Source organism: Hemitrygon akajei, chromosome 10 (assembly GCF_048418815.1).
Source record: "Hemitrygon akajei chromosome 10, sHemAka1.3, whole genome shotgun sequence".
Lineage (NCBI taxonomy): Eukaryota > Metazoa > Chordata > Chondrichthyes > Myliobatiformes > Dasyatidae > Hemitrygon > Hemitrygon akajei.
Genome location: NC_133133.1, coordinates 55,754,138 through 55,776,687, shown reverse-complemented (window position 1 = coordinate 55,776,687; position 22,550 = coordinate 55,754,138). Strand labels below are relative to the sequence as shown.

The 22,550-nt window shown below is 40.3% G+C and overlaps 1 protein-coding gene across 1 annotated transcript in view; it reads left to right on the top strand.

Moving 5' to 3' along the window:
• mpp1 (MAGUK p55 scaffold protein 1) overlaps positions 1 to 22,550 on the top strand; it is a 50,902-nt gene that overhangs the window by 4,871 nt on the left and 23,481 nt on the right. Inside the window, exons 2-5 of the mRNA XM_073058329.1 lie at positions 16,223 to 16,381; positions 18,771 to 18,849; positions 20,363 to 20,448; positions 21,368 to 21,436. Coding sequence (XP_072914430.1) covers positions 16,223 to 16,381; positions 18,771 to 18,849; positions 20,363 to 20,448; positions 21,368 to 21,436 — 393 coding nt within the window. The remainder of the gene's footprint in view (positions 1 to 16,222; positions 16,382 to 18,770; positions 18,850 to 20,362; positions 20,449 to 21,367; positions 21,437 to 22,550) is intronic.

The following is a 22,550-nucleotide window of genomic DNA, read 5'->3' as shown; positions in this document are numbered from 1 at the left end:
GTAGGTTGAATCTAGGGAGTGCCAGTGAACTTTCTTCCCTGGAATCGTCAACTTCTAATGATGTTTCCTCACCTGACATACACATCTTCCAGCACAAGTCTTTATATAGAAATCTTAAGCAAGGATTTTTGCTGATTTCTGCTCCAATTTGCATGGCCATGCACTTTGTTAGTTGAAATAAATGTGCAGATTATTTTCTAAACAGGGAGAAAATCCAAAAATCTTAGATGCACAGAGACTTGGGAGTCCTTGTGCAGAACACCCTAAAGGTTAACTTGCAGGTAGTTTGTGGTGAAGAAGGCAAATGCAATGTTAATTGCATTTCAAGAGGTCTAGAATGCAAGAGCTGGGATGTGGGCTTTAAAAGACACTGGTGAGGCCTCATCTTGAGTATTGTGAACAGATTTGAGCTCCTCATCTAAGAAAAGATGTGCTGACATTGGAGAGGGTTCTGAGGATGTTCACAAAGATGAATCTGGAAATGAAAGGGTTATCATACGAGGAACGTTTGATAGCTCTGGGTCTGAACTCACTGGAATTCAGAAGAACGAGGGGGTATCTCATTGAAACCTTTCAAATGAAGAAAGGCCTAGACAGGGTAGATGTGGAAAGGATGTTTCCCATGGTGGGGGAAACTAGGACAAGAGGGAACAGACTCAGGATAGAGGGGCATCCATTTAAAGCAGAGATGCAGAGAAATTTCTTCAGCAGGAGGGTGGTGAATTTGTGGAATCTGTTACCACAGGCAACTGTGGAGGCCAGGTCATCGGGTGTATTTAAGGCAGAGCTTGATAGGTTCTTGATTAGACACGGCATTAAAGGTTACGGGGAGAAGGCTGGGGAATGAGGCTGAGGAGAGGAATGAAGGATCAGCCATGATTAATTGTGGAGCAGCCTTGATGGGCCAAATGGCCTAATTCTGTTCCTATGTCTTATGGTCTTACATCAAACAAAACATTAGCTTCTGGACCTCACACTTTATGATCTTTGTTGCTGATGGATATCATACATATTGCCCCCACTACTTCACTGCTTTCACACTACAAGCTATTGTTCGCAATCTGCATTAGCTGCTCTCTTGGAGTCTTCTGTATCTGAACTTTGGCACATCCCTGACTTTACACCCCATCACTGGCGACTCTGCCTTCAGCTGCCTTAGCTCCTAAAGTCTGGAATTCCCTCCCAAATCTTCTGCACTTCTTCTCTACTTCTCCCCTCCTGCTGTGCCTGTTAAATCCTTTGTCTTTGGTGACCCATTCTATTTCACCCCTATAGCTTAGCATCAATCGTTTTGTTGGATAATGCCCTGTGAAGTACCTTGAGGTTTTTTGTTGCATTAAAATTGTCAAAACACAAGTATTTTTGCAAAAGTCATGAATACTGATCAGATTACTATTAACCCAACACACTGAAAACATTAAATCGTTTTTGACACTTACAAGATGACCAGGATCATATTATTAAACCAAAACTTGGATTGTTATTTCCAATTTGTGTTGCTGAACAAGTTAGTGCCGGATCCCCACCATGTATTGCAATATATTGTTGCACATCAATATGGTGCCAGTGAAATGTAAGTGGCTACATGTTCTGCGATTTTCCTCATATTTCATGACAACTTTTCTTTAATTCTTTATAGTTGCCTCTCATTTTTGGAATCAGCTGCCTCTCATGGCTGAAGATAAGTACCCACAAAGTAATGTATTTCTCCTGATTAAGAGAAAAAAAGCCAATAATGTTCTGCAACTATGAAGGGCTCCCTCCATAGGATTTCCTCACAGGCATGCAATATTTAATGACAGGTATTGATGACAGAAAATCCATCCTAAGATTCTGGTCATGTTTGAAGCACCCAAAATGACTCATTGTTTTCATTGTGTTGGGACAATGTTGTCCTGGAGACACAAAACAATATAATTCAGCTCTGCCAAATCTTTGGGTCCTGAGAGCCAGAAGCCCTAGTATCAGGCATGTGCAGATGTTGGAAGCAAAGTGCTGGATCTCCACTGTCTCTAGAGAAGTTAACTGCGGAATCAAACGTTAATGTATATGGATTCGATGTAGAAATCTTTCTGCTCCTCCACCCTCTCTAATGGAAAACTATATATCATTGTCAGTCTTGACCATTCGCAGGTTTGGGGTTTGAGCCAACTCCATGAGATGTGTTGCTAAAACTGGCTTCCTTTCCTGAGCACTATGTTGGCAGGATAAGCAAGGTAAAATTATAGGCAGCCAACTTATGAATATTAGTCTTCACTCTCTGTTAAAAGCCCAAAGATAAGAACATTTCAGACCTTGGTAGCTGATGTATCCTGTGATTGTTTGTATCAAACCCATCCCCGTTTATCAATATTAACACACGTCAGGGATTAGAATGGAGTTAAGCCTAGAATAGATCTCATTATGTAGTATGCATATTGTGGATGGCCAATATCTATCTGGTACCTCCTCTTTGAATTAGATTCTGTTTCAATGTTGATGTAAGCCAGATTAGAACAGGATGAGAAAGAAGTGGATGTGGTTTGATGATGAGGGTCATTAAATGTCCCAAAAATGTCATGTTTTCATGTAACAGGACTTGGCTTGGAGGTCAGTGATTTGAGATTATTTCTGACAAAATCTTGAACTAAGATTTTAAACCATGGTACACACTACACACCCTGGGCTTTGTTTCAAGATTTTAATACATTTTTAATTTGTGTCATGAAAGGCTTAGAGGAACATATTAACTTACTGTGTGGAGTCATAAAATCATAGATTAACACAGCACAGAATTTAGCCCATTCATTAAGTGTGTTATTCTTTGAAGCTCAACCTAGCTAATTCCACTCCACAATTCCTTCCCCATATTCCTGTAAATCTTCTTCCTTCATGTATTTGAAAGCTGGGATTGCATCTCAATCCATCACCCTATCAGGTGCATTCAGAATCCAACCACCCAAGGCATAAAAAAGGTATTTTTTTATGTTGCATCTGTTTCCTTTGACAGACATCATAAATCGGTGCTCTCTAGCTATCGATCGTACAGCTTCACAAAATAGTTTTAGCTTATTCATCTATCTGGATTATAAATGATTTTAAACACCTCTATCAAATCTCATATTGGTTTTCAATCCTCTAAAGACCTTCAAATCTGTCCAAAATAATTAGATTAGAATGGCAGCCCAAATTTCAATTCATATGTTGTTTTCTCAATGATCCGACCGATTTCTGCTCTTCTTAGATGACAAAAGACAAAAATGGGAATGGTAGTCAATCACGATTGTTGGAAACGCTCAAATTCATCATTTTGCAGAAAGGCAGATCCTTCTCAGAACATCTTTTCACTCACGTGCCGGAGGCTGGTGGAATGCGGTAGCCTGCAACTCTGCGCAGGCAGCTTATTTAATTGTGAATTTAATTATCCATTACGCACACTAGGCAAGCAAAGAGAATGGCAGCTCACTTCATTTTCTTCTCCTTAATGCTTCCACATTGGTTTTATGGTTGTGAAGTAGCTGATGAACCCAATGTCAGAGCCACAGATAGGACAGGGGGTTCTTTGATGGGGCAGATTATTTCTGAGGTTTTGCTGAGATACTCTGTACTTCTGACATTTGTTCAAGGTTCTCAGTGCCATCCCAAACACTCCTCCTCAAATACCCACAAGAGCTGCAGCTCTCACTTGCACAGTGGTTCAATGATTTTACCCAGGAAAAAGCTGCGTCACATCCACTTAAAAGGGCTCACATTCATGTTTAGCTAATCAATGCAGAAGGCACTGGAAATAAGCTCGGTATCCCTCTAGCTAGTAAGAAGAGCTTAGTTTCTGGTCAGCATTCACTGATACCAAATAGATGAGAATGCGAGTCTGTCCATGCGGAGGAGATTTTTCTGGTCTGAGGTTTGAGTCACAGTTCATACACAGGGCTGTGGAGATTTCTGCAGAAAAACAGACCTTGTGGTTCATTGTTTCCCCTTCACTTCTCAAACCTGACATTGTTCTGACGAAGTTCTATGGCAGTTTAACTTCCTGTATTGATTGCTGAGGCTGCAAATGAGGTTACAGATCCGGTGTTACAATATGTAACGTAGGTGTTGTCCACCATTGGTTAATACACACAACTGTTGGCCCAAAAGATTCAAGAACATTGTGAAAATCACTCACTGCGATGTTATGAAACTAATTAAAGTCATGTGTGCAGCTGCTCTGTTGTGGTATCTACCACAAAATGTGTTGAATCAGGAGATGAGCAGTTGTGACGGGAACTGAAACAAGCCTTCTACCAGCACATTGTGTAGCAGCTGGGAAGGATTGTCCATCTAAAAGGGTACAATGCCCCATGACAGTTGAATACCAGAAGCATGCAGGTTCTCGTGGAGAAAAGGGCCTCTTATCTTGTGCATTTTTATGCCTCCCTCACCAGGGTTCCTGGATTCACCTACCACAACCAGCTTAGCTTAACTACTGAAATTTCCCTATCATTCTTTAGGATCTGGGCACTGCTGGCAAAGCCAGCATTTATTGAATATCTGCAACTGTGAAGAGCAGGGTCCTTGACTTGCTTCAATCCATGTGGTGATGGTACTCCCACAGTACTGTTGGTTAGGCTGTTGCAAGAATTTAGGCCCAGGAACGGTAAATGACCAGTGATTTGCTTCCAATCAGTGTGGCAACCTGGATGGAAACCCACAGATGGTGGTACACCTAAATGTCTGCTGCCCTCGTCCTCCTTGGTGACAGGAGTCATACATTTACCACCGGTATGTGTGCTGGGTGTCTGCAGTGTATTTTGTAGATGGTATACACTCCAGCCAATTTGTACTGGTGATTGGGGGGGGGGGGGAATAAACTACTGGGGTGGTGGTTGGTTTGCTGATGAAGTCCAGTGCTTCCTCCTGGTTGGTGTTCTGCTGGTTGTAGATCTACTATCTATGCAGGTTGAGAATAACCCACCATGCTTCTGATACTTTTCTTTCTGGTATTTATGTGGCTGTCCTAGTTGAGATCATGTCCAATGGTGAATGGGTTTGAAAATTGAGCAAGTCTTAATTAACCTCCCCTCTTCTGAACTAAGAATGGAGGGAAAGTTACTGATCAATTTGCTGAAGATAGTTGAGACCTGGATAGTGCCCTGAGGTACTCCTACACTGAATTCATAGGGTTGGTTTGATTGAGTTTAACAACGACATCCATCTATCTTTTGTAGACTGAAACTCCAACAACTGGAATTTTTCCACTTGATACCCACTGACTCTTACTTTACCATAGCTCCCTGATGCCTCATCTGGTAAATGCTGCCTTGATGCATTCACTCTCACAAACCAGCTCTGAGGTCCATGATTTGACCAAGGCTGGCAGAATGGGTAGCAGTAAGTGGGTTATTGATGAGTAAGTGCCACTCAATAGCAATGCTGCTTGACTGGACTGGATGTGTCCTGCTTTTTTTTAAAACTGCAGATGCTGTTAAGTATGACATTATTCTTAAGAGTTACATTCTCCAAAGAAGACTAATTGTTAGTTTGGGGACAGACTGTGGAAGGATATTGCAACTTTCAGCAGGGTTTTGAAGCATTGCACCTTTTAAATGGGAAGTAAATGAAGATAGCAGCATATTATACCTCTTGATTTCTGCAGCTGTTCAATGACATCACTTTCTAGAAATTTCAACACAGGCAAAAATGTGGACAAATAATGTTGATACCTGTTGTCAACTGACATATCATAAACATAAGTGCATGATCCAGTAGTGTGATTGGTGCAATGTGGCCTGGAAATGTTAGCTAACGTGATCTACGCTGGATAAATTTAATTCTACATCATGTGCTGTTTAAAACAGCACTCCACTACTCCAGTTCTGAGCACTTAAGCCCTAAGCAACATTAATAATCCTTTGAATTAACGTTATCTACAGATTTTTTCCCACCCTGATTTATTTCTCGGAATTTCCAAATGCATAAATTTGAAGTTGAATCATTTGAACTCTGATTCTCATACATTCTGCCAAAAAGATAGATTTGAATAACTCACAGCTACATTTAGCAATAACAGCATGTATATTACATAACCATACAGTTCACACAACGTGTCTGTTGAATGTGACTTTGCTTCTCCCCATGGATCTCAAAAGTTATTTCGCATCATTTTTGCATTAATTATATTGATCTGGGCTGAGAGATACACAACTAGCTTTTAAACTGCCCCTGTAGTCTGAATGGAGTCACAACTAAATGCAAATGTTTTTTTCATAGAGCTATTATTGAATGTGTGAGAGTGAATCAAGTAGAGATGGAGCTCATCTCTAAATATAGATCTCAGGTTTTAAGACATCTTGTTGAAATGGAACTCCCTGTGAAGAAGCTGCAAAGTACGCCTACCTCAAATTCGGTGATTGTTCAGTAGGGCTGCCAGGAGAACTGTTATGTCACCAGACTAGAGACCTGGTCCCATCCCATCCTTTGCGGAATTTGTTCATTCTCCCCGTGACCGCGTGGGTTTCCTCAGGATGCTCCAGTTTTTTCACATCTTCTAAAGGAGTGCTGGTTGATAGGTTAGTTGGCCACTGCAAATTGCTCCTGGTGTGCAGGTGAGGGGTAGAATTTGGGGCAGGTTGATAAGAATGTGGGAAGATAAAGAAAAGTATGGTAGATACTTGACACGAGCTCAGTGGGCAGAAGGACTTTATCCATGCTGTTTCTCTCCATGACTCAAGGAGATTTATAAAGCTGCTCATATTAGCACCAAGCAAACATTTCCTGAAGTGAAATGCAATGCTGACATATTCCAAGTTATTCCGTGTCACCATGGAAACTCAACCAGTCATTTTTCAGCACAAGTCACACTTGTGTATTTGACGTGAAATACTCTTTCCCAGCAATCCCGGAGAAATGTGAATGTTAGGGAAGTTAGATCACATTGTTCTAAGGACAGACTACTGACACTCATTTTTAGGTCAATGACAAGGCTGCTCTGGGCTGGGACCTCTCTAATCTTTAGGCTCTTAGCCCACAGAGCACCCAACCGTCTCCACGCTGCAGACCCTTCTCTAACTCAAGCAGTATTCCCATTTATAACCTTCCTCATCATCAGTTTTCTGATCTCAACACAAAGTTTGCTGATTCTTAGAGACACAAGTGATTGCAGATGCTTGAACCTGGAGGAACTTTAAGATGTTTGGTGGAAAGTATAAGGGAGAATGTCAGAGGCAGGTTTTTTTACATAGTGTGAGTGCAGGGAACATGCTGCCAGGGATGGTGGCAGAGACAGATACATTAGGGGCATTTAAGACACTCTTAGATAGGCACATGAATGTAAAAAATTTGGGAGGGAGGGTAATATTGATCTTGGAGTAGGTTAAAGCGCCAGCATAACATCATGGACTGAAGGGTCTGCACTGTGCTATACTGTTCTATGCATGTCCTAATCCCAGGAAAATCTTTTCACTCTTAATTTGCACTTTTGTTTTTAAATCCCTAGCATCCTCTGCTTAATCCCATTTTACCTTTAATGTCACTTTCAGGAAAAGCATTCTGAACAATACCTCGGGAGAGATATTCACACCTGATTCACAATTTCTAGCAAGTGATCAACAACATGAAGAGAGAAAGCACTTGATAAAAGTTGACCCCAAATGATTGTCCTAGATTTAAATATGCCACAGCAGGTTGAAGCAGGTCAGCAGGGGTGTCATGGGATTTAAAAACCCAATAAAGGAGAGGCCCAACTCTGCACATACTCCTTGTTGCTGTTTCTAGGATACAATTTCATGTGAGGGTTGTGCCTTCAGGAGGTGGGACACTCATTTTACTTTGGCTCACCAGGTGGAACAATTTAACTGCTGCTGAGAGTATCTCAGCCGTACTCAAGAGGAACATTACACTGACCTTCAGTCTTTCTGGAGCACTCCTGTTGGTAGAGTGACTTGGAGATCACTGACCTGGTCTCCCTCCAATCTCCTGTTGAAATCTGTCCCTCATTGCGCTAAGCTGCAGGTGGAATCTCCTGCTTGCTGTGTGCACAGCAGCCCTGACCATTCAGGATGTCGCTCCTGTGAGATGCTTTGGTGCAACCAGGTAACTAATGGAGAAGCCTGCGACTGGGCGATGCCTCCACCTGTCCCAAAGCCTCTGGCACAGGTTAGGATTCCTGGGGTGGTAGGGGAGTGACTTTGGTAAACACCGCTCCTGCATTGTCTATTTGGAGTTTGCATGTCCTTCCTGTGACCTTATGGATCCATCTCCAATTCCATCCCATATCCCAAACACAGGCTGACTAATAGTCTTAAACTGTTTTTACTGTGTAGATGAGCAGATTCTGGGAAGAGTGGGTGAGAACATGGGGAGAGCAGGTTAAATTGGGAAATTTAGTGCTGACCTGGACTCAAGGGGCCAAAATAATCTCATGTCATAAGGAAATTTAAACTTACTGTAATTGTTTGTTTAAAATGCCAGCCCACATGGCAGTATTTTAGCCAATCAATAAAACTTCTATTTTTAATATTTTTGTAAGGCTGCAAACTCCCGGGGGAGTCTTTGGCAAACATTCATCTGGTGATCTAGCCCATTCTTAAAACCTCTCTGTCTTCCCACCTCTCTCCTTTATACTCACTGCTTTGCTATTATTCCTAAAATTCCTTACTTGGCTCAGAATAAACTTTTTAACTGATTACACTTCTCTAAATTAGTGTGGGATATTTTACTACATTAGTAATGTCACATATAGGTAAGCTGTTATATTAAATAAATTGGAGACATGCTGTGACACAGCAAATGATATATCATCTGTTGGTTGAAGTAAAATTGAAGCAAGGAATCCTCTTTTTTCCATGTTAATTTAGTTACAAAGTAGTCAATTGTTCTTTTTTCATTCATAATGTATGTTAATCAGTGGGGCCTTAGGTTAAAAAAGATCTGTTTAACAAAATGTAAATAAACCAGGCTTTGTTTAGTCAATAGTGGATACAGGAATGTGCAGTAAATCTATTCAACTTTCTAAAAGTACCTTTTATTTCTTTTCCATTGGTAAAGTTCTGCTTTTCCTCTGTCTGACAAGCAATTCAGCAACTCAGAACTCATGAAGGATTCAATTAAATCATTGTTAACTAAGTTTGGGAAACTTTCCTAGTTTCTTCTTTAATGTTGTTATTCCAGGAGTAGCCATTATTGAGCACTTCTGGGCCAAAAGAAAAGCTCTTCACAGAATAGACTGGGACTGGAACCATAAGACCTCATCCCACCCTGATTGGCTGAGGCCCATGACAGAAAATACCACAATTGCACATCCTCACCTCCATCTTGGTAGTAGGCCACCCAGTGAGCCTTTTGTCTTGTGCAGCCAAGGACTTCTCTGCCCACCAAGCTCCTGGCCTTGCTCTGAAGTAGCACATGAGAATACTTATTGGCCTCTGGTACCAAGGTGACTGCAGGATTGAAATGGTTGCTGTGGAATTTTTTTAGAGACTGAATTGAGCTTCATTTTTTTTTACCTCACTGAGACCACAAACTGCTGGATCACTGGATAATCTTCTTCTACTCAGCATCTCACCTAAAGCCTCTTTACATTTTTCACTCTCTAATTTATTCTTCCTCAGTACTTCAATACCATTGGACTCCTCGTCTTCCTCTACTCTTCTCTATAAACTCTAAGCTCTTAAAGCTCCTCTAGCTTCAACTAATTATGCATTATTTTTTCATAATGTGTCTCTTCATTAGTGAGTCAAAAATCAGAATTGCAATAGACTATTATGCATTCAGTTTCCATTTACGCACTGATTATTATTCTATGTGCTCCCCTTCCAAGCCATTGCAGATCTCAGCACTTGTAATTGGCTTCCTGGTTACTATATTGCTTATCATGGAATATATTTTCCCTTCATTAATCACAGGGTGGAAATATGAAACCAAGTTACTTCAAACTTGCTATGTGCACTTTAGTGTTTTGACATGATTATTGAGTACCAATACCAAAAAGTCATTGGGAACTAGATTTTTTTGACTGTCCTTGCTAATTGCACTTAAATGTTAAACTACATATGAGTTGCTCAGCTTCAGCTGTCATCCCCAACGTGGTGGTGATGTGTGAAAAAACAGCACCAGCAAGATGGACAACTTGTTTGAGGGGTAAGTTGGAATGTGGATTGGGGGCCAAGAAAAAGCACTGATAGACGCATAGGAGCTTGAAAATACTATAGCACCAAGCTACCCAAGGCAGATATTTCTTATAATATCAGTTTCTATAATCTTGCAGAGTCTCTATCACAACAACTGAAAATGTAAGCCAATATCCACATTGGAGAAAAACCTGGAATGGTTTCAAACTCAGCTGTACTAATGATGATAACACAACTTGTATACAGAGTTCAATTAAGTTTGCTCCGATGTTGCAGATTTCTGTTTGTGCTGTGGTCTGTCTTTGTTTTTAACATAACAAGTATAAGTGCTGAATCATCTGCATCAAGCGGCAAGATTAACTCAGAGACGAACTTTGTTATTGGGTTATGTAATGTACTGATTAGTGAAAGCACTGTTTTTCTTCCCAATCAACTTCTTCTGTGAAGCAGGAAAAAGTCATCCTCAGCGCTCTTGTGTTAGGACGAGCCCTCTGCTAGAATTGTTCGTTGTTCCTAGTTAACAGCTCTAAAAATAGCATGTATGTGGACAAAGGGTGAAGATGGACGAATCTCAGATGGTATTGCCTGGCCACAGTCCTCAGCTCCTATATTTAATTCCCCATCAATATTGGTCCTCCAGAAGCATTCTTGAAGATGGGGAGAGTCTAGCATTGGAGAGTTGCTCAGGCCTGTCGACCACCATCAGTTGAATTCCTATGATCTTTTATAGAAGGGGTGGGGTGAAGGATATGGGACCTTCTGAGTTAGAGTAAATTTAATTCCTTTGATCTCAATCTCTGCCAAAATAAAATGCTGACTTGGAGTTTATTTAGTGCATAGTTCAGATATCAAAGGTGCTGTAGTTGCATCTTGCATTTTTGTAAGCCTAACTAAAATGCTTATCATTTTTATCAGGCAGCTAAATTATCAAGTTTAATGTGAACTTTGCTACTTAGAATTAAAATGCGCTGACCCATGAATTCTTACAATAATTTAAATCAGCTATGTGCTATGAACTTTGTACTGCTAAGATGGACCTCCTTAACCATTGGTTAGTTTCTCAAAAGTAATTTTGTAGTCAGCAGCTACTAAGGTATTTACAACAGTGAGATAAGGGCCTAGATGTGGAGTCAGCAACTGGATGTGTACTTAACACTGTTTCAGCTCAGTAACACTCAAGGCAGGGGACGTCTGCAGTTCCTAGCAGCTCCTGTTGCATGTTTAAGCATAACAATCAATATTGTATAATAGAGAAAGCACCGCAGAATATCTGTTTCACATTCAGGGAGGAGACAGATTTTGTTCAGTTTCATAACTGTATTGTGTTGCCTGCCTCCTGTTAATTTTCATTTTTGTAGGATTCCTTTCCATTGCTATGCATTAGTGTTCAACAGCTAATGAAAATTAAAACCTATTTAAATGCCATGGTCAAGGCCCACTTCTTAATTGTCTGTAAATTATCCATCTGCTTGTCCAACTTGCCACTTTGGATGAACAGAAATTAAGATATTAGGATCCATGTTACTTAGTCAACAACTCCATCTGTGTTCCAAGGACTGCCTAAAGCCATTATGCTCTCCTAATCACAAACAAGAGAAAATCTGCAGATGCTGGAAATCCGAGCAACACACACAAAATGCTGGAGGGACTCAGCAGGCCAGGCAGCATCTTGGAAAAGAGTACAGTTGATGCTTCAGGCGGAAACCACTCTCCTAACGGTTACTGATACTCCTTTGATTTCTCATTCTAATGACTGTTGTGAGAATAACCAGGATGTACAAGACAATAGCCAGTATTCCCTTATTCGTGCAAATTTGTAGGAAGAGAGGGAAGAGGGAAGCCAGGTGGAACATTTATTCAGCTAAGGTGACCATTGTTAATACTGAGCCTTTTCATCCATCCAGCTGTTCCAGGAGTATGAGAAGCAGGAGTAAATGAAGATTATTTACACTATTAATGATTTCCATTAATAGACTGTGATGCCATTAATTTCAATTAAGCCCCAGGACTCTGCACGTTGAAGAAGAGTTTCCCTTCCTTCCTGCTGGCAGAGTGCTGACATGGTAGATTGCTATTTAATATTGCAGTAAACCTTGATCAACACGCACAAAATGCTGGAGGAACTCAGCAGGTCAGGCAGCAATTATGGAAGTGAATAAACAGTCGATGTTTTGGGCCGAGATTGAAAGGTTCAGCAAGTGTTATTTGGCAATGCTGTTATACCCTTGTAGGATGACAGCCACAAAGTTGGAATCAGCAATGTTATGGAGTAAATTAACCTCTAACTTACGTTTCTTCGCTGAAATTACAAAATTGGAATGTTGAAAATAATATTGACAAATGTTAAGATGATTATTTTCTAATTGTGCTATTACTACCAATATCATCTTAGTAACACGTACAAAAGCTGGATGAACTCAGCAGGTCGGGCAGCATCTGATGAAGTCAGTAAATCATCTTAGTAAGCTTTTTAAAATTATTATCAAATATAGCACTACCCATGTCAACTTCCCTACATGATTTTAAACTTTGTTTTCTAATTGCCGAGTTGTTTATTTTATAGAAGCCAATAGAGCAGGACTATTGCAATTGATTTTCCAGGCCTATCCCATCAAGTCTTATTCTTCTTTCCTAAAGGTACTAAAATGCAGGAATAAGCAATCTCCAAACAAATATTCTGTTTTCTGTACCCCAGCTCCCTTTATCAGACTTTAATACCGGCCCCCAGTGCTCAGCCTGATACAAATCTGATGAGCTGAGTCTTGAAATTTTCAATTGACTTTTGACAGAGATAGTTCCAAATCCCAATATTGTAAATCTCTAAGTTACATATTCGAAGATTGTAGTACCTTGGTACAAACTCCACCTCTAGAGGAATTTATGTCCAAAACCTGCAATCAACAAAATCCACTTTCTTTTACAAGTCACTGGACAACACAAATTGCATTCAAGGCAGAAGTTTAATATGTCAGCTTAACACCATAGCTGGGCACCGACGGTCATAGTCGGTGAGGAAACCACAGACTGGTGCATACAGCAAACTACCGTACAAGGGACTGTTTTAAAACCATTGCATGTACGCTGTCATCTTTCTAACCATGAATCGAAATAACAATGTACATAGAGCTTTAATTCACAACGCGGGGAGTTGGATTTTTAACCATTTAATTTTAAAGAAAACTCTTCTGTGTTAAGTACGTTAGTAGTTGAAGGCTTTACCTCTTGTACTGTTCTCCACCCACTAAGCTGCAGTAGTAAGGTCAGACTAAGCTGTACATGAAGATGCTTGGAATTCATTGCTGCAAGGTGCCCCATTGTACATTTTGATTCATCAATGGATGGCTACCAAAGCTTATGTCCAACAATATCAGAGGAAGAGGAGCAGCTGTTGAAATGTCAGTGTGAGGCACTTGACCTGTGTGTGAAAACCAGCAAAATGATGTTATTTTAATGAATGACATCTTTTTGGTTCTTTTCAGTGGTTTGAGAAGATCAACATTACAATGGCCTCAAACATCAGTCACATTCTGAGTAATGGAATACACAATAAAGAGGTTTCTTCATTTCACTGAAGACTTTATAATCACAAATCATGAGTGGTTTACCTGACAGTACCTGGTATTTTTGATCGTTTAGTCTGCACAGTTTCTTAAGTTTGGGGTTTCACACGCTCCTGGGAAATAGTTGATTGCAGAGAGAGGTAGCAGGTGGGACATGAAAACTGAATTTAGTACACTCAGTTTAATGAGGGGGAATTGATCCAAGGACAGGGGCTAATTTTAGCCCAACCCGAAAGACTGATGAGGTTGCATTTGCTATACGTTTACCCCTTGTCCCATTCTATTTCAATGAAATGCAAAATCAAGTAACATGTAAAGTGGGTGGCCGGTCCAATTCCCAAAACTTTCAAGGAAGCAGATTCGGTCAAGCTTCCTGCCACGGCTTCTGCTCCAGTCTCTGCTCAGTGACTGTCGCTCAAAACTGGATGAAAGGATAGACTCGGCTGAAGACACCCACGGAAGTGAAATGCCGACTGGCACATCCCGTGCAGACTTACACAAGGGGAACAGGCATGAAGCTGGCTGGGGGGATGTTGAGGGGGGCAGTCTGAGCCCAAATGATATCAAAGGGGAAGTCTGCTTTCAGGAAAAGATGCATCTGGTGATGAATGAATGAGCATCACATGTGGTGGCTTCATGTGGAAGGGGTTTATGCTGACCTTACTGCAACACAGTAGATGGTTCTTTAGCTGCTGAAACCATTCTGTGTCTCTTCTCAGGAACCTGGGGAGACTTACTATCTAAAGAGAATTGGTGCAGAACCCATCTACACGGTGTGAAGGTGCCATTTACTGATGCAGGCTGTCAGACTGTCATGTAAACCACAGTCAACAAACCAAATCCAAATCAAAGTATTCTTACACTCTAATGGAATTTAACTGTGATCAGCTTGTGATGTTACTGAGACACAAATTCAGAGAAAAAACTCAAATCAAACTTTACAGTGGTGGCTTGATAATCAGACCTGTTTAAAAGGATGACAGCTCATGATGGTCAAGAAAAGCAAGCTCTTCCCTCTGACTAACACAAAACTCTGAAAGATACAATATTTTGATTGAAATATTTCAATTATTTGCAATAGCAAATGAAAATGAAATCTTTCACAACTTCTAAAATACCCATTTGTTTATTGGGGGAATGAACAGCCTAGTATATAACTCATCTCTAAGACTGGACAGGTCCCCATTCAGACAAAGCTGGTTCATCCCAGATTAGGGGCAGCTACCATACTTCAATTGGCCTCAGAGCCTCTTGGGTGGTATTGGAAGTAATTGGATGGTTTGTGATTGGGAGGTAAAAAGGAGTGTAGAATCAGTTATTGATTGAACCCTAAGACATACTGATGGAGTCTGGGATTACCTTCAGTCTTGTCAACTCTTCCCAGATGTAGTAACCTGCTGAAAACACAGGAAACATAGCTACATTAACATTCACAAAATAATCCCATCAAGCATCAAGAAATTAAAAAGGAGAAAGAAAAAGAGGGTTTTGTAAAAATTAGTCATCTGGTATCTGTAGAAAGAAGCTATAACATCCCTTCATCAGACTATACAACTTAAACCCAGAACTCATTGCAGTTGTTCACTGAATGTCATACAGTACTGGTCGGAATAACAAGCCACCCTGTAATTAACAAGATCATGATAATCTGCATGAAGCTCTAATTTTGATGACTGCCCTAGGTGATGGACTGATGACCTGGGAGAGTATTGGGAGTTGTAATAGTGTCCTTGACACTTTAGGTCACCTTAACAGGACATTTGTTAAATCTTCATTGTGTGACACTTTAAAAATCTAACAGAATACAAGGAAATTTACTCCTGGAATAAATTTTGCCAAAATCCGCATTGTGCTGGTCTGATGTGTAATCGGAGGTGACTACTTCCTGAAGATACAGTGATGCCCTATATATGAAGCTACATGTGAAATTTTGGCTGTAATATGCAACTTTACTGCTTTATTACATGCTACTTGCAGTATTTTATACAACATACTAAATACAATCTTGGGATGTTTTGACATGTGCCTGATATTAGAAACAAAAGCTTCACTTTACTGATATTCAGTTATCTATTATATCAGTGGAAGCGAATGCCTAAGTAAAATTAATTTATTAACATTGCTGTATAATTAATGTCACATGAATATACACAATTTCTCTACTGATATCCTCAACATTTATTCTGAAGTTTGATGTTTCTTGCATTGGTTCCATTTTGATAAGAAACAGCTATGTCTTATCTGTTAATAAACTTTCATCCTATACATGTGTCTGCTAATACTCCATTCAAATGTATAAATAAGTGAAAGAAATTTATGCATTCAGGTAACAACTTGAGCTAAAAATATATACGGTAACTGTCCAAAATACACCCAGCGAGAGGAACTGTACAAATGAGAAAGAAATATCTTGTGTTTCATTTGCATTTCTTCAGGAAGAATAAACTACATATTTTAGGCTACTGAGTTTGACTTCATAACTTTCTTCTTTGGGAGAAAAAAAAGGTACCTCTGCCACATGAGAGTCTAGTTCCATTGCTACTTTTGTCTAACTAATTTATGTCTTGTTCTTAGGGATATATGCTGACATGCCCTGGTGCTGCCCAGGAAGTCTACAGCAATGGCAGCGCCAACTCTTCCCCTTACATGAATGGTAACAGTAAAGAACACGAGGCTCAGAACATGAAGAAAATCCAAATGATCACATTCCAGAAAAGTACAAACGAACCTATGGTATGTCAGCTTTCTTAAAAAAACTATTTATGCTGCTCTTGAAAAAATACTTCAAAATCTTACCTACTCTTCTATGCAGAACAAAAAACCCACTTCTTTAATAGTTACTGTGCTCTCAGATTTTGTCTAGAGACATTGTGGAGGAATTCCTGCTCAGCAGCTGTTTCCAGCTCTTTTCCCTTCATCATGGAATGCATAATGTTCTGCTCGACCAAGAGCTGAGTTTCCCAATTTACTTCCTGTATTAAACTGATTATTTATCTCTGGCACGACAGCTTGATTTTCTACAGATTTTATCTCTTCTTCACAGCTGCTACACATTACATCTATTCTTCAATCGCCTCCAAATGTCTGCTGCTTTGCTGGCTGAAATTCTTCCCTCCACACAAAATACTTACTTCTTGCAAATCACAATTCTGAGATTGTGAAAGGTATTTTATGTGAGTGAATTCTTCTTTATGAACTCTGACTCATTCAGAACAAGACACCCATTTTCTATCCCACTGTCCCTCTTCTTGGAAACCTCCAATGGATTACCACTACCCAGCTCCTCAATTTGAAATCCTTGCCTTCCCTTCAATCCTCCTATGGACCATGGCATCATAACCTTTATAAATTTCTCTAGAGCCCAATTTAACCTCTGCTTTCATTCAGTTCTCTCGTCTCTTGGCTCTGCAGTTAGTGGCAAAACTTTCACAATCCTATGCAGATACTTTGGAATTTCCCCTTTAAGTTCCTTTATTTTACTACAACTTCAAGATGTTCCTAAAATGTACTTCCCTGCCATGGCCCCTTCCTTACTCATTCCAACTGTGGTTCAGTTTAAGATATTCAATCGTGCTGTGAAAAATGGAATTGTTGTTAAGATGTTCAATAAAAGACTGAGGTTAGTAGACTCAGTGAGCACGTATAAAGAATATGATGATTAGGCAGATCACGTCATCAGCATAGGTAACATTGATCTGACATCATTACTGTTAACTAGCAGCTCATCTCTTCAATCAGTGTCTTCCTCAATTCTGCACTCCTGAATGTTCATCAGGAAAGAACTCCTCCCGAGGAGCAATAATGGAAGAGGAAGTGAGGAGGCAAGTTAAACAATTTGTCAGACATTACTAAAGAAGTTGAGTGCAATAGCAGTAATACAACCTTAATAAACCTTAAACACAGTCACACCGCCCCTTCCCCCGGTTTCTTCACTAAAAATCATTTGCTTGGCCTCAAACCATAAATAAGTCATCACAAACTCTAGAACAAATGTATAAATAAATCATCTTAAAAAGCTGAAAAGCATCAGCAAATCAGCCTTGTGCATTTTTGTAGTTCCCACTTCCATATCCATCTGTTTGTCTCAGCATTCCTGTTCAGTTTCATCCCATGGCTTATAGCTTGGCTGGTGAAAGATAGCTGCCTTTCAGTACAGGGGAGTGCGGGTCACCTTGGAGACGGGGCCTTGGCAGCACTGAGTCCAGAAGGCACCACCTTACCTGGCTGACTTTGGGAGTTGTGAGAATTTGAACTCTATCTTCCTGAAGGAGGTTTATCATTTGCATTCCACAAGGCTTGGTCGTTATTTGAGCTGAAGACTGTGAGGGTGGAATCATGAGCCAGCACATCTTCCTCATTGCTATCCCAATTGCAGTCAATTACTCGCACCTGATATCGAAAAGGATGCGGAGAATGGGGAAGCATACTGCATGGACCTATGTTGTTTGGGGCTTGTAGATCTAAAAAGCATGTATAGATTGAAAGGGTGGTGAGAGAGGAAGACTGGGAATGAGCATACAATCATCTATTTTTCCAAAAAAAAGTTACAAACAAAAACTTTACAAATGCCTGGTTATCAGCTATGAAAGAACTTACTTACCGGTAGTTCCTGTCCACAACATACTTTTGCCTGTCTCATTCCTCCAGTGCAGTGCTGCTGCAGGTGGAAGAGTTTCAGCCCTTTGGTTGGCTACAACAGTACCAAAGGCCATCCTGGTAATAGCAACAGTGTCTCCTCCCATTGGCTTCAAATAAGAGGTCAATTTTCACCCCCTCCAGGTAGATTCCTGCTGACACCACTTAGGCTCCACATAATGGCCCAGCCCAGAACTCTTCACACTGCCCCTGTATCCATTACAACCCTTCCGGGAGCATGGCATGGAGGGTAATGTACAGATGCAGAGAGGCACAATACTCACAAGCACTTGGACAGAGAATGCACGCCGTATATGTGAGTATGTGCAGATACTTGGTCATCTGCACATAAGCACCAACACTGAAACATGCACGTGCAAAACCAGTCTTCAGTTTGGTACAAAATATTATCTCTTATCTACAGTTTGAAGGGAGTTTGCAGATTTCTGGATGGAGATACAGTTAATTCCATTTTTTTAATCTACAGGGAATTACCTTGAAAGTGAACAACAAAGGGCGCTGTGTCGTTGGAAGGATTCTTCACGGAGGGATGATTCATAGACAAGGTGTGAAATCCTCAAAGTTTCTGTCATCCTGGTTATACGCTCACCACATCAGAGAGACTTAATTGAAACTAAAGTTTTTCAAAATTCCAACCATTCTTCCACTCTCTTTGTTAATTCCATGAGCATACAGTGTATGAGCATATGAAAGACAAGCAGGTGGACCATTTAATAAGGTAATAACTGTTCTGATTAAATATCCACTCCACGCTTCATTTCCACCAACAGAAGTCTTTCATCTTTGTTTATCAAATGCTGAGCTAATTCTACTTCTGCTGTTCTTTGAGGAAAGGCTCACAACTCTCTGAGAGCTATGAGTTTCATTCCATCTTTGTCTTAAATAGGTGATCCTTATTGTTGCAGAGTGACCCCTGATTCTATGTTGTTCCACAACAGAAAATATCCTTTCAACGTCTAGAGCTACTGCATTATGTGGGCCTTGTATGATTCAATCTAGTCATGCCCCACTCATCTAAACTGCAGCTGACCTAAACCAGGCTCCCCTTTTCTGTGTGTTCCATCTTCATGGTGGATCATGACACTGAGTATATCTGATACTTACCCCACAAGTGAGTCAGCAAATCTTTGGTTACATTTTTCCCCAATCCAGAGAAAGCGAAAGACCAAATGTTACATCCTACAGATAAAGACTACTGAAGCTAAGCTTTTACGCAATAATTTAACACATTCATTTTTAAAATGGTCTTTAGGATCATTACAGTTCACTTGCTGACTAAATACACTTGCTAAATCACTTAACAATAATTCCATCAGTGAACTGCATCAAGACTCCACTGTTGGGTAGGTTTCTGCCAATAAACTCAATACTAACTTCCATTAGGTGATTGGACAAGTATGTGAACAGAGAGATTATGCAAGGTTATGAGGAAAGAGTGGGGAATATTGATTAAATCAATTGATCTAGAAGTACAATAGCCTTTAGATGCTGATTGGGTTTGTGTAGAATTACGATTATTACAATTTTGTGATAGAGGAAAAGTGAATGTTGTGAAGATGCAGATTGTAAACCCCAGGTTACAGATATTTTAGAAATGAAAATATGCGTTTTCTGAAGTTTTGATATATTGGGTAAATAATGCTGCGATTGTCATGTCCCATGCTAGCAGCCACTTTAATATCCTTTAATACTAGTTTTAGATCTCTCTCAAATCTGTATTCAATCCTCATCCACTGCGGTGAGAGAGACGGGCTACCTTTTGCATCTTGCTAAATATAACTCAGCACTTTTTAAGTTGATAGGAAGCCTAAGGCAAAGTATCTTAGAGAAGTCTGGTTTTACCACCAACCCTATCCCAATAGCAGGAAGATGCAGAACCTGAATGAAGATTGTGTTCAATTCTACATTTTTCAAGTGATAGCACCCTCTTTACATCTCAGTGAACACTGGAATCTGCTTACCTCCTGCAGTGACAGGAAAGTCCAGGCATCACCAGCTTGCTCTAATCTCATATTTCCATGGCCTGGTGATATTCAAATCATGTTTCTTGATTTACAGGCACACTCCACGTTGGTGATGAAATTCTTGAAATAAATGGCAAAAGTGCACTGAATCAAACAGTGGAAGAACTGCAGTCACAGCTGGTAAGTACTGAGCTCTACAGAGCCCACTCCAGCTCACAAGTGAACCTTCCCATGATGTGGACAGACATGTGAAATTCTCTTTTATCTTTTTAGCCTAATAGTTAGGGGTGAGTTGAATTTGGGCAACAGACACAAAATGCTGGAGGAACTTAGCAGGCCAGGAAACACCTATAGGAAAGAGTATAGTTGATGTTTTGGGTCGAGACCCTTCATCAGGAATTTGGGCAATATCGACTAATATTCTAGAGGACCTGGACTCTCGGTATCTTACCAGCAGAAGACACAACGTGGCAAAACGTAGCCTCTCTGACCCTAATGACATCACTTAGGACAACGTAACCCACTCAAATGGCACCTCGTCATTTACCCCTAGTGTTCATTCCCTACACCTCTGGTACACAGAGTCTGTAGTGTGTGCTGTTTACAAAATGCACCGCTGTTACTGCATCACAAGAAGGAAAAGGATAATAGATGGATGGGACTGCCATCAACTTCAGCTTCCCTTACAAGTCATACTCAGTACTAGTATGGACAAGCGTCACTGCTCTTTTCATTGCTGGGTCTAAATGCTGGAACATCCTGGCTCATCAGAACTCTGGTATGCCATCAGCAGAAAAAAATGCAACACTGCTGCAAAGAACAAAAATAAATTAACACTAATTTAGCCATTTTCATCAGAATTCAGCCTGTTTGTGACAGTGCAGACGATAGAGACCTGAATAATGGAATCTACCTGGATAAAAACTCCTGTATTACAACATGGGATTTGCAAATGGTTCCATCTTCACAGCCTGGATTCATGAAACATTTGGTAATGCATTGTCGACGTATCATGCAAACATGACGATTCTGCATTCGGGGGGGAAAGCAGCTTTATGAGGAGCAACCATTTGATGACATTTTTCTGTTTATATTACAGAAGGAAATGATGGGAACTGTCACCTTACAGGTTCAATCCAACTACCATTGCAACCCTCTGTCTTTTGAGGTGAGTTCGTAATATGTCAGACTTAAAACCTGACCTATAATCCCCAAGTTAACCATACCAAAATGGATCCATCTACGAATATTTTATTATCAGTTGGGAACTGTTGATGTCCCTTTGGTGAACATCAGATTTGATTATTCCTTTTTGGTGAATTAGTTGGTCTTAAAGGAATGGGAAAGGTGCCACAGGATCTGGTTTATGTCATTATTCTCTATTGACAGCGTCAATTCATTGTTAGCCTAACTCAAAGAAGAAATAAATAATAGCCGTTAGAATGAGCTGTCCAAGTAAATCAATGCTTTCAAGAATAGCCAACTCTAGAGATTTTTCAAAAAGAATTAGGCCACTGCTTCTTTGTCCAGCATTAGGCATATTTATGTAAGCAAAGTAGACAGTTACCTTCTGTTGGTCTGTATCATTCCTCAGACTTATTGGAAGCAGAGATAAAATTGCTATTATGCAGTACTTATAAGCCATAAGATATAGGAGCAGAATTAGGCCATTTGGCCCGTAGAGTCTGCTCTGCCTTTCAATCATGGCTGATTTATTATCCCTCTCAACCCCATTCTCCTGTGTTCTCCCCATAATCTTTAATGCCTTTACTAATCAAGAACCTATCAAACTCTGCTTTAAATATATCCAGTAACTGGGTTCCATAGCCATCTGTGGAAATGAATTCCACATATTCACCACCTTCAGTCTAAAGAAATTTCTCCTCATCTATGTTCTAAAGGGATGTCCTTATATTCTGAGGCTGTGCCCCCAGTTCTAGACTCTTCTACTCTTGGAAACACCCTCTCCACACGCACTCTCTCTAGGCCCCACAGTATTCGGCGGGTTTCAATGAGATTCCCTCCTCACTCTTCTAAACTGCCATGAGTACATGCCCAGAGCCATCAAATGCTCCTCATGTATTAACCCTTTCATTCCCAGGATCATTCTTGTGAACATCCTCCTGACCCTCCCCGATTCCAGCACACCTTCTCTCAGATAAGGGTCTCAAAACAGCTTACAATAATCCAAGTGTTCTCTGACCAATGCCTTACAAAAGCTCAGCATTACATCCTTCAATATGTCATTCAGGAGGTTACTCTCCACACCTAAAATAAATAGT